Source organism: Sphaeramia orbicularis, chromosome 19, assembly GCF_902148855.1.
Source record: "Sphaeramia orbicularis chromosome 19, fSphaOr1.1, whole genome shotgun sequence".
In the NCBI taxonomy this organism is placed as follows: Eukaryota; Metazoa; Chordata; class Actinopteri; order Kurtiformes; family Apogonidae; genus Sphaeramia; species Sphaeramia orbicularis.
The window spans coordinates 52,584,172-52,599,764 of record NC_043975.1 but is presented as its reverse complement, the minus strand read 5'-3'; the positions used below and the strand labels follow the sequence as shown (position 1 = coordinate 52,599,764).

Genomic DNA, 15,593 nt, shown 5'->3' with positions numbered 1-15,593 from the left:
TCTGGTCCTAGTTTTGGAGCCTTTGGATCAGCTGGTTCTGGTCCTAGTTTTGGAGCCTTTGGATCAGCTGGGTCTGGGCCCTAGTTTTAGACCCTTTGGATCAGCTGGTTCTGGTCCTAGTTTTGGAGCCTTTGGATCAGCTGGTTCTGGGCCCTAGTTTTAGACCCTTTGGATCAGCTGGTTCTGGTCCTAGTTTTGGAGCCTTTGGATCAGCTGGTTCTGGGCCCTAGTTTTGGAGCCTTTGGATCAGCTGGTTCTGGTCCTAGTTTTGGAGCCTTTGGATCAGCTGGTTCTGGGCCCTAGTTTTAGACCCTTTGGATCAGCTGGTTCTGGGCCCTAGTTTTAGACCCTTTGGATCAGCTGGTTCTGGTCCTAGTTTTGGAGCCTTTGGATCAGCTGGTTCTGGTCCTAGTTTTGGAGCCTTTGGATCAGCTGGTTCTGGGCCCTAGTTTTAGACCCTTTGGATCAGCTGGTTCTGGTCCTAGTTTTGGAGCCTTTGGATCAGCTGGTTCTGGGCCCTAGTTTTAGACCCTTTGGATCAGCTGGTTCTGGTCCTAGTTTTGGAGCCTTTGGATCAGCTGGTTCTGGGCCCTAGTTTTGGAGCCTTTGGATCAGCTGGTTCTGGGCTCTAGTTTTAGACCCTTTGGATCAGCTGGTTCTGGTCCTAGTTTTGGAGCCTTTGGATCAGCTGGTTCTGGGCCCTAGTTTTGGAGCCTTTGGATCAGCTGGTTCTGGGCCCTAGTTTTAGACCCTTTGGATCAGCTGGTTCTGGGCCCTCATTTTGGAGCCTTTGGATCAGCTGGTTCTGGTCCTAGTTCTGGAGCCTTTGGATCAGCTGGTTCTGGGCCCTAGTTTTAGACCCTTTGGATCAGCTGGTTCTGGGCCTAGTTTTGGACCCTTTGGATCAGCTGGTTCTGGTCCTAGTTCTGAAGCCTTTGGATCAGCTGGTTCTGGGCCCTAGTTTTAGACCCTTTGGATCAGCTGGTTCTGGGCCCTCGTTTTGGAGCCTTTGGATCAGCTGGTTCTGGGCCCTAGTTTTAGACCCTTTGGATCAGCTGGTTCTGGTCCTAGTTTTGGAGCCTTTGGATCAGCTGGTTCTGGGCCTAGTTTTGGACCCTTTGGATCAGCTGGTTCTGGTCCTAGTTTTGGAGCCTTTGGATCAGCTGGTTCTGGGCCCTCATTTTGGAGCCTTTGGATCAGCTGGTTCTGGGCCCTAGTTTTAGACCCTTTGGATCAGCTGGTTCTGGTCCTAGTTTTGGAGCCTTTGGATCAGCTGGTTCTGGGCCTAGTTTTGGACCCTTTGGATCAGCTGGTTCTGGGCCCTAGTTTTAGACCCTTTGGATCAGCTGGTTCTGGGCCCTCATTTTGGAGCCTTTGGATCAGCTGGTTCTGGTCCCTAGTTTTGGAGCCTTTGGATCAGCTGGTTCTGGGCCCTAGTTTTGGACCCTTTGGATCAGCTGGTTCTGGTCCTAGTTTTGGACCCTTTGGATCAGCTGGTTCTGGGCCCTAGTTTTGGAGCCTTTGGATCAGCTGGTTCTGGGCCCTAGTTTTAGACCCTTTGGATCAGCTGGTTCTGGTCCTAGTTTTGGAGCCTTTGGATCAGCTGGTTCTGGTCCTAGTTTTGGAGCCTTTGGATCAGCTGGTTCTGGGCCCTAGTTTTAGACCCTTTGGATCAGCTGGTTCTGGTCCTAGTTTTGGAGCCTTTGGATCAGCTGGTTCTGGGCCCTAGTTTTAGACCCTTTGGATCAGCTGGTTCTGGTCCTAGTTTTGGAGCCTTTGGATCAGCTGGTTCTGGGCCCTAGTTTTGGAGCCTTTGGATCAGCTGGTTCTGGTCCTAGTTTTGGAGCCTTTGGATCAGCTGGTTCTGGGCCCTAGTTTTAGACCCTTTGGATCAGCTGGTTCTGGGCCCTAGTTTTAGACCCTTTGGATCAGCTGGTTCTGGTCCTAGTTTTGGAGCCTTTGGATCAGCTGGTTCTGGTCCTAGTTTTGGAGCCTTTGGATCAGCTGGTTCTGGGCCCTAGTTTTAGACCCTTTGGATCAGCTGGTTCTGGTCCTAGTTTTGGAGCCTTTGGATCAGCTGGTTCTGGGCCCTAGTTTTAGACCCTTTGGATCAGCTGGTTCTGGTCCTAGTTTTGGAGCCTTTGGATCAGCTGGTTCTGGGCCCTAGTTTTGGAGCCTTTGGATCAGCTGGTTCTGGGCTCTAGTTTTAGACCCTTTGGATCAGCTGGTTCTGGTCCTAGTTTTGGAGCCTTTGGATCAGCTGGTTCTGGGCCCTAGTTTTGGAGCCTTTGGATCAGCTGGTTCTGGGCCCTAGTTTTAGACCCTTTGGATCAGCTGGTTCTGGGCCCTCATTTTGGAGCCTTTGGATCAGCTGGTTCTGGTCCTAGTTTTGGAGCCTTTGGATCAGCTGGTTCTGGGCCCTAGTTTTAGACCCTTTGGATCAGCTGGTTCTGGGCCTAGTTTTGGACCCTTTGGATCAGCTGGTTCTGGTCCTAGTTCTGAAGCCTTTGGATCAGCTGGTTCTGGGCCCTAGTTTTAGACCCTTTGGATCAGCTGGTTCTGGGCCCTCGTTTTGGAGCCTTTGGATCAGCTGGTTCTGGGCCCTAGTTTTAGACCCTTTGGATCAGCTGGTTCTGGTCCTAGTTTTGGAGCCTTTGGATCAGCTGGTTCTGGGCCTAGTTTTGGACCCTTTGGATCAGCTGGTTCTGGTCCTAGTTTTGGAGCCTTTGGATCAGCTGGTTCTGGGCCCTAGTTTTGGAGCCTTTGGATCAGCTGGTTCTGGGCCCTAGTTTTAGACCCTTTGGATCAGCTGGTTCTGGTCCTAGTTTTGGACCCTTTGGATCAGCTGGTTCTGGGCCCTAGTTTTGGACCCTTTGGATCAGCTGGTTCTGGTCCTAGTTTTGGAGCCTTTGGATCAGCTGGTTCTGGGCCCTAGTTTTAGACCCTTTGGATCAGCTGGTTCTGGTCCTAGTTTTGGAGCCTTTGGATCAGCTGGTTCTGGGCCCTAGTTTTAGACCCTTTGGATCAGCTGGTTCTGGTCCTAGTTTTGGAGCCTTTGGATCAGCTGGTTCTGGGCTCTAGTTTTAGACCCTTTGGATCAGCTGGTTCTGGTCCTAGTTTTGGAGCCTTTGGATCAGCTGGTTCTGGGCCCTAGTTTTGGAGCCTTTGGATCAGCTGGTTCTGGGCCCTAGTTTTAGACCCTTTGGATCAGCTGGTTCTGGGCCCTCGTTTTGGAGCCTTTGGATCAGCTGGTTCTGGTCCTAGTTTTGGAGCCTTTGGATCAGCTGGTTCTGGGCCCTAGTTTTAGACCCTTTGGATCAGCTGGTTCTGGGCCTAGTTTTGGAGCCTTTGGATCAGCTGGTTCTGGTCCTAGTTTTGGAGCCTTTGGATCAGCTGGTTCTGGGCCCTAGTTTTGGAGCCTTTGGATCAGCTGGTTCTGGGCCCTAGTTTTGGACCCTTTGGATCAGCTGGTTCTGGTCCTAGTTTTGGAGCCTTTGGATCAGCTGGTTCTGGGCCCTAGTTTTAGAGCCTTTGGATCAGCTGGTTCTGGTCCTAGTTTTGGAGCCTTTGGATCAGCTGGTTCTGGGCCCTAGTTTTAGACCCTTTGGATCAGCTGGTTCTGGTCCTAGTTTTGGAGCCTTTGGATCAGCTGGTTCTGGGCCCTACTTTTGGAGCCTTTGGATCAGCTGGTTCTGGGCTCTAGTTTTAGACCCTTTGGATCAGCTGGTTCTGGTCCTAGTTTTGGAGCCTTTGGATCAGCTGGTTCTGGGCCCTAGTTTTGGAGCCTTTGGATCAGCTGGTTCTGGGCCCTAGTTTTAGACCCTTTGGATCAGCTGGTTCTGGGCCCTCGTTTGGAGCCTTTGGATCAGCTGGTTCTGGTCCTAGTTTTGGAGCCTTTGGATCAGCTGGTTCTGGGCCCTAGTTTTAGACCCTTTGGATCAGCTGGTTCTGGTCCTAGTTTTGGACCCTTTGGATCAGCTGGTTCTGGTCCTAGTTCTGGAGCCTTTGGATCAGCTGGTTCTGGGCCCTAGTTTTAGACCCTTTGGATCAGCTGGTTCTGGGCCCTCGTTTTGGAGCCTTTGGATCAGCTGGTTCTGGGCCCTAGTTTTAGACCCTTTGGATCAGCTGGTTCTGGTCCTAGTTTTGGAGCCTTTGGATCAGCTGGTTCTGGGCCTAGTTTTGGACCCTTTAGATCAGCTGGTTCTGGTCCTAGTTTTGGAGCCTTTGGATCAGCTGGTTCTGGGCCCTAGTTTTGGAGCCTTTGGATCAGCTGGTTCTGGGCCCTAGTTTTAGACCCTTTGGATCAGCTGGTTCTGGTCCTAGTTTTGGAGCCTTTGGATCAGCTGGTTCTGGGCCCTAGTTTTGGACCCTTTGGATCAGCTGGTTCTGGGCCCTAGTTTTGGACCCTTTGGATCAGCTGGTTCTGGGCCCTAGTTTTAGACCCTTTGGATCAGCTGGTTCTGGTCCTAGTTTTGGAGCCTTTGGATCAGCTGGTTCTGGGCCCTAGTTTTAGACCCTTTGGATCAGCTGGTTCTGGTCCTAGTTTTGGAGCCTTTGGATCAGCTGGTTCTGGGCCCTACTTTTGGAGCCTTTGGATCAGCTGGTTCTGGGCTCTAGTTTTAGACCCTTTGGATCAGCTGGTTCTGGTCCTAGTTTTGGAGCCTTTGGATCAGCTGGTTCTGGGCCCTAGTTTTAGACCCTTTGGATCAGCTGGTTCTGGTCCTAGTTTTGGAGCCTTTGGATCAGCTGGTTCTGGTCCTAGTTTTGGAGCCTTTGGATCAGCTGGTTCTGGGCCCTAGTTTTAGACCCTTTGGATCAGCTGGTTCTGGTCCTAGTTTTGGAGCCTTTGGATCAGCTGGTTCTGGGCCTAGTTTTGGACCCTTTAGATCAGCTGGTTCTGGTCCTAGTTTTGGAGCCTTTGGATCAGCTGGTTCTGGGCCCTAGTTTTGGAGCCTTTGGATCAGCTGGTTCTGGGCCCTAGTTTTAGACCCTTTGGATCAGCTGGTTCTGGTCCTAGTTTTGGAGCCTTTGGATCAGCTGGTTCTGGGCCCTAGTTTTGGACCCTTTGGATCAGCTGGTTCTGGGCCCTAGTTTTGGACCCTTTGGATCAGCTGGTTCTGGTCCTAGTTTTGGAGCCTTTGGATCAGCTGGTTCTGGGCCCTAGTTTTAGACCCTTTGGATCAGCTGGTTCTGGTCCTAGTTTTGGAGCCTTTGGATCAGCTGGTTCTGGGCCCTAGTTTTAGACCCTTTGGATCAGCTGGTTCTGGTCCTAGTTTTGGAGCCTTTGGATCAGCTGGTTCTGGGCCCTACTTTTGGAGCCTTTGGATCAGCTGGTTCTGGGCTCTAGTTTTAGACCCTTTGGATCAGCTGGTTCTGGTCCTAGTTTTGGAGCCTTTGGATCAGCTGGTTCTGGGCCCTAGTTTTGGAGCCTTTGGATCAGCTGGTTCTGGGCCCTAGTTTTAGACCCTTTGGATCAGCTGGTTCTGGGCCCTCGTTTTGGAGCCTTTGGATCAGCTGGTTCTGGGCCCTAGTTTTAGACCCTTTGGATCAGCTGGTTCTGGTCCTAGTTTTGGAGCCTTTGGATCAGCTGGTTCTGGGCCCTAGTTTTAGACCCTTTGGATCAGCTGGTTCTGGTCCTAGTTTTGGAGCCTTTGGATCAGCTGGTTCTGGGCCCTAGTTTTAGACCCTTTGGATCAGCTGGTTCTGGTCCTAGTTTTGGAGCCTTGGATCAGCTGGTTCTGGGCCCTACTTTTGGAGCCTTTGGATCAGCTGGTTCTGGGCTCTAGTTTTAGACCCTTTGGATCAGCTGGTTCTGGTCCTAGTTTTGGAGCCTTTGGATCAGCTGGTTCTGGGCCCTAGTTTTGGAGCCTTTGGATCAGCTGGTTCTGGGCCCTAGTTTTAGACCCTTTGGATCAGCTGGTTCTGGGCCCTCGTTTTGGAGCCTTTGGATCAGCTGGTTCTGGTCCTAGTTTTGGAGCCTTGGATCAGCTGGTTCTGGGCCCTAGTTTTAGACCCTTTGGATCAGCTGGTTCTGGGCCTAGTTTTGGACCCTTTGGATCAGCTGGTTCTGGTCCTAGTTCTGGACCACTTGTTCTTTGGTAGCTGGTACAGATCCATGTCCAGTCCAACTGTCCTTCATTTAATTTCAGATTTCCCATGCTCCTTTGCTCTGGCTGTGTTTACTGCTGTACTCCGTCATGTTGAGCAGGTTGGTTTAAGACACTCAGTCTGACTGAGAGGGGCGTGGCCTGGGTGGGGGGGGGTGACGGATGTGCAGACCCTCTATACGCTGGTTTATATTCCATCATTTCTAAGGACATTTAGTGCTTGTGGACACTTAACAAGTCATGAAAGATCTCATTCAATTGAAGAGAACTTGTCTCCCATCCAGTAAGTCTGTCATGAACCGCTGTAGAATTAGGAGTCATGAATTATGCCTGACTTTCATAAGCAGACATGAAAAGGTTCCAAGGCTTTTAGCTCATGACAACAAACAGAAAGGAGGAGGGAATGGTCATTATATATGACTGGAGGGGATTACAGTGTGCATCGAACCCACTGTGATGCCTTACATGGGTGGAAGTGCACATGAGGAGGACTGTGCTCAGGGCTGGTGGTTTTCTTTAGTGGTGCCGGTGCCGTTGGGTCAACACTCACTGGGTCTGTGTGAAGCCACTGACTGCTGAACCTTATTCATACAGAACAGAGGCTGGCACCGCTACAGCCTCTATCATACCTGGACACCATGTATTCAAGCACCCCCCACCCCCCCACTTCAAATTCACACAGTAGCTCTGGACACCACACGAGAAAAAGTTCTGCATGAATGATGTCAAAACTTCAATAAAGAAATCCAAAGTGTCCCTGGGGGGGGGCCTAGCCGTTCTTACAGAGTATAGAATAACCTGCAGATCTGATTAACCTGATCAATTATTAGAGCACAGGGGTCCAACATGCAGCCCAGGGGCCACATCTGGTCCACCGAACAGTCCAATCCGGCCTGTGAGATGAATTTGTGAAATGCAAAATTTACACTGAAGATAGTACCGATCAGTGGTGTCAAAATCATTTGAGTTCAGGTTCCACATACAGACACATACTGTATGATCTAAAGTGGGTCAGAGCAGTAAAATACTGTCAGAATAACCTATAAATAATGACAACCGCAAATTTTCTCCTTGTTTTAGTGTAAAAAAGTAAAATTACATGAAAATATTTACATCAACAAACTTTCCTTTTTCAAAAACATGTGAATAACCTGAACAAATATGAACAATCTGAAATGTTTTAAGAGAAGTAAATGCAATTTGACCAACATTCTGCTTGTTATTAAATGTTTTGTGTATTTGTAATTGTAATGTAAGTTGTAACACACATGCGTAAATAAACTGATAAACTGAGCCATAACATTGTTAAGATTACATTTGTTTTTCTTAAGACATTTGAAGTTGTTCATGTTATTCAGATTTTTAAGGAAATTTTGTAGATGCACATTATCATAATTTAATTTTTCTTTTTTCACTGTTATTATTTTCCTGGTCATATTGGGTTGAATGTGGAACTGAACTATCATGGGTCTGACAGCCCTGCACTAGAAAAACCAATGGAATGAATTCATTGATCAGACTGACTCCACTGGAAGTAGCATCAGTCAGGCTGAGGTCTGGTTCAACCCAGAGGAGGGTCTGTGTGTCTGTCTGAGGGCGTGTCAGATCGTCTGTGCACGAGGGGATGATATCTTACATGTGTGGATGCCAGATCTCATGCAAGGATTGGACCAGCCAGCCGGACCATAAAAGTGAGGCAGCCGGGCCGGTCCAGGGTCACAGTTCTTCTACTCCCAACCTCGTCTTCACTTATTACTTTGTTCCTGGATGCAGCCGTAGAGGTGGGCTGCCCATTTATTTCACCTTGTTTTCTCATGTTTTATTAGTGCTGGGCAGCAATTAAAATTTTTAATCACAATTAATCGCATGGATTTCTGCAATTAATCATGATTAATCGCATAGTTATGGGGGGGGTTTGCCTCAACAGCGTGTATTTCCTTTCAGTGATATTTCAGACTGCAGTACTCCGCTGATAAAAATAATTGCACATGTCAGTGCTTCCAAACACCTGTGTCCTTCTCCCCCCCACCATCTGAAGACATTTAAATGAAAATGTCCATGGAACAGACCGCTACTGTTACACATGTTTATGTCCACACATGTTTATTTACACTTGTGAGTGATTGACAGGAGTCTTAGTCCCACTAATCAGTACTAATACTAATAAGCCCAATAATATGTGATGTTCAGTTGTTCAAAGTAAACAAAGGGGGCCCTCTAGTGGTGGGAATAAGTGTCACTAACGTATGTTTTGTCCTTGCGGTGTTCCCGTAGTCAGTTCAGACATAAGAAGGAACTAACAGACACGTTTCTTTCACTCTGTTTGTATGGCCCCAAAAACGTTTGCCTGTGAGTATTTTCTGTTCAGTTGTTGTCAGAATGAATAGTATCAAATATCTCTGATGTGAACCTTTGTTTCTGGATAAAAAGACGTTGGAAATCTTAAATTAATCTGTAAATGCTAATCGTTAGCGTGTCTATGGATTTTCCCATTCAAGTTAGCATCGAACTAGCAGTCTTTTTCCCATTCATTTAAATGTATAATGCCATGTAAATGTACTGCGGCAGTGAACAGAACTCAGACAGATTTAGTTTGTATGTGTCAGTTTTACAGTGAGTCTACAGGAACAGATTTGGACACAAGTTTTGGGCGTCCGTCTTTTCTTGTTAAACCTGTTGTCTATCTGCAGCTAATCGCTACACGCACACAAGCAGAAGAATAGGAGTTAGAATAAAACAGCATTAACGGGAGAGAAAAACAATTGTCAGCATTATTTAATGAATGCGTTAACACAGTAATAACGCATTAACTTGTCCAGCCCTAGTTTTAAGTAAGTACAGACGTCAGCCTTCGTATTTTGCTTTCTTTTCTTTCGCAGGTCAGCCTGTCTTCCTGAGTTAGTAATGTCTGTTATTTTGGCCTGGGCCCACCCCGAACACCAAGCTGCCATTTTGTTGAGTTTGTATTACCTTGTCTTTATGTAGAGGAGACTGTCCTGGCCCCTCTCCTGTTCACCATTTACACATCCGACTTCCGACACCACACAACAAACTGCCATCTACAAAAGTTCTCGGATGACTCAGCCATTGTCGGTCTCATTAACAACGGAGACGAAAATGAGTACCGAGAACTGAACCAGAACTTTGTGGCCTGGTGCCAGCGGAACTGCCTCCAGATTAATGCTGGAAAAACAAAGGAACTGGTGGTGGACTTTCGCCGGCACAAGGCCACCCCTCCCTCTCCGGTGAACATCCAGGGAACAGACATTGAGATAGTGGACTCTTACAAGTACCTGGGTGTTCACCTGAACCAGAACCTGGACTGGGCTGCCAACACCCAGGCCCTTTTCAAGAAGGGCCAGAGCAGACTCCACCTACTGCGGAGACTGAGGTCCTTCGGAGTGCAGAAAGCTCTCCTGAAGACCTTTTATGACTCCGTGGTTGCATCTGCCATACTGTACAGTGTGGTCTGCTGGAGCAGCAGCATCACGGCAGCAGAGAGGAAAAGACTGAACAAACTGGTGAAGAAAGCCGGTTCAGTTCTAGGCTGTAGTCTCCATCCAGTCGAGGTGGTGGGGGACAGAAGAATGACAGCGAAGCTGTCATCAATCATGGACAATGTCTCCCACCCCCTACATGAGACTGTAAGAGCCCTAGAAAGCACCATCAGTGACCGGCTTCTTCACCCACGCTGCACGAAGGAGAGATACCGCAGGTCCTTCCTTCCCTCTGCTGTCAGACTGCACAGTCAGTCCTGCTCCCATTAGATCAATGCACAATGTGTAATAACAACCCTCCCTCCACTCCACTTATGTTATTCAATCCGTATTTATATATTTATATATATATTTATATATATTTTTTTTTTTTATATTTATAACCGTTTGCACTACATCATATCGAACAATATTTGCACTCTCCTTTTAAACACTTTTTTATTCAAATTTATATGACTGTTTTTATGTGTATGTGTATGTCTGTGTATGTTTTTTTTATGCTGCTAACAACACTGTGAATTTCCCCATTGTGGGATCAATAAAGGAATATCTTATCTTATCTTATCTTAGTTTGTAAATAAACCATTTATTTGTTAAAGGGCACAGTTTTCTGTGGCTTGGGAGTGAGGAAAGGTGTCCAAGTATTCATGCTATGCCCTCGGGTCCTCTAGCCGAGGTGTACAGGTCTGTGATCTAAAACTGTAAACTGCATGTTGTAATATTCTGTATCATCATTCTCATTGTTCCTGCTAAATAACACAAACAAATAAATAAATAAACAAATAAATTAGTTCTTCTCTATGATAAACGCCAATTATTTAAGTGGACCCATGTTCACTTTTTTTTCCTTCTTTTTTCCTGTCTTTCTTGTCAGCATCATGAAGTGTTCTGGGGTCTGTTTGGCTGCCGTCGCTGTCTCAGTGTGGGTGTGACGTGTTCGCTGGGATCCTTTCAGACTCTGCCGGTGCTTCCTCTTCATGCAACATGTCTTCAAAAAGATAAGAGCTGCTACATTTAATCACCAGGCTCTCCACCTCCAGATTCTACACCAGGGATGTCAAACTCATTTTCTTTCAGGGGCCACATTCAACCCAGTTCAATCTCCGGTGGGCCAGACCAGTAAAATAATAACCTAACAGCCTATAAATAATGACACCTCCAAAATGTTCTCTTTGTTTGAGTGCAAAACATAGCATTAAATTAATGAAAATACTTACATTCACAAACTATCCAAACAAAAAAGTTTGGATGGGAAGAACCTGAAAAAACTGAAATTTCTGAGGGAAAATTAAGTGTATTTTTAACATTATGCCTCAACTTATCATTAATACATGTGCATTACAGATCAGAACTACAAAGGCATAAGACATTTAGGAACAGGCAGAATATTGTTAAAATAGCACTTCATTTTCTTTAGACATTTCAGGTTGTCCATATTCAGGTTATTCACATTTTATTGTTAAACTATAGTTGTGAATGTACATATTTCCATAATTTAACGTTATTTTTTTTGCACTAAAACAGAAAAAAAATGGAGTCGTCAGAATAGGTACAGGTTATTTTACAGTTATTTTACTTGAGATCATATTGGTCTGTATGTGGAGCCTGAACTAAAACACGTCTGGTATCCTTTATTACCTCCACCAGGAGGTATTGTGATCACTGTGCTTTGTGTGCGTGCGTGTTTGTTTGTTTGTTTGTGTGCAAGATAACTCAAAAAGTTATGGATGGATTTTCAGGAAATTTTCAGGAAATGTTGATACTGGCACAAGGAAGAAATTATTAAATGTTGGTGGTGATCGGGTGTGGGGGGGGGGCGCGATCTGCCTTGGCAGAGGTCTGTGCTCTGCGAGTGCTTCTCTTGTTCTTAATGTCTTCAGTGTAATTTTTGCAAATTCATCCCATGGCCCGGGTTGGACCCTTGGCAGGCCACATTTGGCCCATGGGCATAGTGCCTGTTTGGCATGCCTGTTCTACACCAACCAATACATGAACTGCACTGGATGACTGCGTACCAGGGAGAGAGGTGATGGATGCTGAGAACACTTAATGTTTCTACAAATACGGCTTTAATGGATTTGATGTTGGATCAGCTGGCAGTGGAAGGAGCAACGCCATCATTATTTGGACATAAAATTGCCACAGGTAATTGCTTTGACTCTTCATAGTCTGAATGTTCTGTGCTGTCTATTTGTTCTGCTGACCCACTTCCTGAGCGTCTGCCTGCGTATAATCTGATCCATGTTTTGTTCGTGGCAGAAACAGGTTCCCAGGCCAGGCTTGTTGTGCAGCTCATCTCGTCCGTCTAATCCACTGACTGCATGGCGGTAAGATGGCCCCCTCCTCACTCATTAAAAACTTCCCCCTGCAGTATCAGCAGTAGCAGCGCTGATGACAGCGAGCTCAACCCAGGTGGAGGTGAACCCAGGTCCATGTGAACGCCGCTGGACTCCGTCCTCCGCCGCCACACTGTCTCTTGATGTGACTGTGAGCACAGGCGGCGTCGACGTCGGTTTGAGGCCAGAATGAGCGCCACGCAGGGCCCGTGTCCTCGGTGTCACTGTCAGCGACGGCCAAATCTCCGACCCGCTGAGACTGAAAACCAGCCGGAGCCAAGAGCCTTCAGGTGTCTTAAAGCTTTGACAATAACAGACGACAGGGAGCTTTCCTATTAACCCTTCTCCACATTATAATAAGAGGCCAAGGAGAGAAGAACCATCCACAACCCAGCAAATTCAGCACCCACTGTAGTCATCTGAGCACACCAATAGAACACAAACACTGATTTTCAGGACTATGTGGAACCAGTGTGGTTATTTCCTGTCTGTGTTGTGTAATTTGTTCTATGGAGAATCAGCGTTCAGTTTCTGTGCTCCGTAGATCTGGAACAAACTACCAGAAATATCAGTGTCTGAGATCTGAGAGTCAGTGCAGGTTCCAGACTCACCTGTTCACTGCTGCCTTTGACTAAAAGGATTTGGACTTTTTACATTTAGATTCTCCTTTGAAACTCTGCACTGCAACTCTTACTTTAATATGTGTGTTTTTATATTTTTGGGTTTATGTTGTTGTCTTACTCGCTGTGTTTATCACCTTTTCAATGTTTCTTTATAGTGTTTTAAATGTGTTTCTTTTTCCCTGTCGTTGTATTTCAATGTCCTGTGTGAAGCACTTTGATTTACCTTGTTGTGTAAAATGTGCAATACAAATAACTTGCCTTGCCTGTGGTGTTCCACAGGGCAGAAGGAAGAGTCTCAGGTATAACTCAAGGCAAATTTGTTCTGAACATAAAGAAAATACAATAGCGTGCCGGAGCAGTCACGGCTGGTTAGCTCTGCTCGGTCTCCACCTCCTCCTGGTACTGACTAATTTCACAGTAAATAACAAATAACATACAATAACAAAATACCCTATAACTGATCATAAAGAAAATACAATAATGCAGTGGATCAGTCACAGCTGGTAACTCTTTTCCCCTATAAAACAGTTAGCACTATTAACTTTAGCATAGTACATCACAGATGTCACTGAAAGGTACCAGAATTATCAATTACAACAAAATGACCTCAAAGTGATCTCCGTGCCATATTTTACATGCTGAAATAACCATTCTCACAATTACAACAAGAATTTCTGATTGTTAAACTTTGCTTCTGTGGAGGACCAAGCCTGTAAACGTACCCTGAGCATCCCTCATGGTACTGACTAACTTCTGCTTCTGCCAGTCAGAAGGAGGAGCCTCTGAACCAATGAGCACCACTTAACTACACTGCCAACAGTTTGTTTTTATTTATCTGCCTCAGAGATTAAACGTGCTAAATGTTACATATTTTAATAAGATCAATTGGAAAACAAATGACAAAAGTGCTGGTTTGCTGATTTTTTAAAGGTATATGATGAAGTGTTATTACCTCCGCCAAGGAGGTTATGTTTTTGCCAGGGTTTGTTTGTTTGTTTGTCTGTTTATGTGTTTGTTTGTTTGTTTGTTTGTCTGTCCGTTAGTGTGCAACATAACTCAAAAAGTTATGGACAGATTTGGATGAAATTTTCAGAGTTTGTTGGAAATGGGATAAGGAAGAAATGATTAAATTTTGGTGGTGATCGGGGGTGGGGGGGCCCACGGGGGGGGGGGGGGGGGGGTGGGGGGACTGATCAGCCTTGGCGGAGGTCTGCGCTCTTCGAGTGCTTCTAGTTACACATATGTTGGTGTATGTGCATTTATACAATAGATTTATAAATGTTCCACTAGATAGAACCAGTAAAGTGAATGTACTGTAATGTGCAGACAGTGTTTTGAAGTAAATCTGAGACTAATATTCCTTTGGAGTATAACCCAATCTCTCATTAATTCTCAAATTTCACATTTTGACCCATGACTGTATCTTGGAAACTTCAGCCAACCAGGATTTTGGACTTGATTTTTCTTTATCACTGACTCACACTTCGTAAAAGTTCACTACCTTTATTCTGGAAGCATTTTACCCGTATACCAGTGTTACTGACATATGGAGGGCAAGTGGAAGCACAATTCTGTTACATGTGTTAAATGTATGGTATTGTTGTTTTTTTTCTCTCTCTCTCTCGCAGTGAGTTGTTTTTAAGATCAGTGTCTAAGATGATCTGATGGAACTCATGCTCTCATGTCCTGTATAACAGTTTCCACATCTTCACAATGTTCAATCCAATGAAACAGGAAACCTACTGAAACGGGCTGTCACCTATTGTATGGAAATAATTGGATGTATTAAATAGCATGTTATCACACCAGATAACAATATATATAAATGCCCATCATTATTTTATATTTTTTAGCTCCAAAATATTACATATTATATTACACACCAACAAAAATAGCATCGAATTACTGTATGTCATCTCCTCTCTCTTCCCCACCATTCCTGTCTTCTCTGCACTGACTCTAATACAGGCTAGACCTACTTATGGGGGATAAGTAGCTCTCAGCTCTTGGAGGGTTTGGAGACCCCTGCCATAGAGGAACATCCTGAATTTAATCACCACTAATCTTCCATTAAGCAGAATTAGCAAACATTCACTGGTTTGAGCATTAACATGTGAAACCACCTGCTTTTTGTGGTTTTTAATCATGTATGTGGGAAAAGTTAGTCATTCATTTCATTCATTTTCCAAACAACTGAATCCTGGAGAAGGTGATGGGGATGCTAGAGCCTATCCCAACTACTACTGATGTACTGTGGAATGGAAGGAAGTACAGAATATAGTGCACCACGCAAGATCAGCATGAGCCCCCGGGCCAAATGGAGTCTATATAAGCTCTGCAAGACTGCACCAGATGTGCTATGCTTTCTTTTGAGGCTCATGACGATAGTGTGGCAGAAGGGAATAATACCAAAGGCGTGGCGAAGGGCTGGAGGTGTGCTAATTCCCAAGGAGAAGGAAGTAACACATCTCAGTCAATTCTGATCAATTTACCTTCCCAACATTCAGGGGAAAATCTTTTTCAGCATAATAGCACAGAGAGGAACAAGTATGTCAACGCATCCATACAGAAGGCTGGCATTCCTGGGTTCTCTGGTTGCTTGGAACATACCACTATGATCTGGCACCAGATCCAAGTGGTGAAGAAGGACAAAAGAGATCTCCATGTCATCTTCCTTGACTTGGGCAATGCTTTTGGCTCAGTTCCCTATAACCTCCTCTGGGAATCCTTCAATTTCTGCCACGTTCCATCATCCATCACTACTCTGGTAAAAGCCTACTCTGAAGACCTGCAGCTGTGCTTTACAACAGCCAACTTCACAGCAGCACGGCAGCATGTAGACGTAGGCAGCATGGCAGGCTGTACAATCTCACCCGTGGCTTTCACAGAGGCCATGGAGGTAATCATCAGGGCCTTAAGATGGGTGGTTGGGGGTGACCGAGCTAAGAATGGGATCCGTCTTTCACCTATGTGAGCATATATGACCATATGACATGACCACTCTGACCACCACTGCAGCATTCACCTGGA

The 15,593-nt window shown here is 45.8% G+C and overlaps 1 protein-coding gene across 1 annotated transcript in view; it reads right to left on the bottom strand.

The window, feature by feature from the left end:
* LOC115439495 (voltage-dependent T-type calcium channel subunit alpha-1G-like) overlaps positions 1 to 6,747 on the bottom strand; it is a 127,251-nt gene extending 120,504 nt beyond the window's left edge. The window contains 1 exon segment of the mRNA XM_030163309.1: positions 6,737 to 6,747. Within this exon segment, the coding sequence (XP_030019169.1) occupies positions 6,737 to 6,747 (11 nt within the window).
* Between the last annotated feature and the right edge of the window lie 8,846 nt (positions 6,748 to 15,593).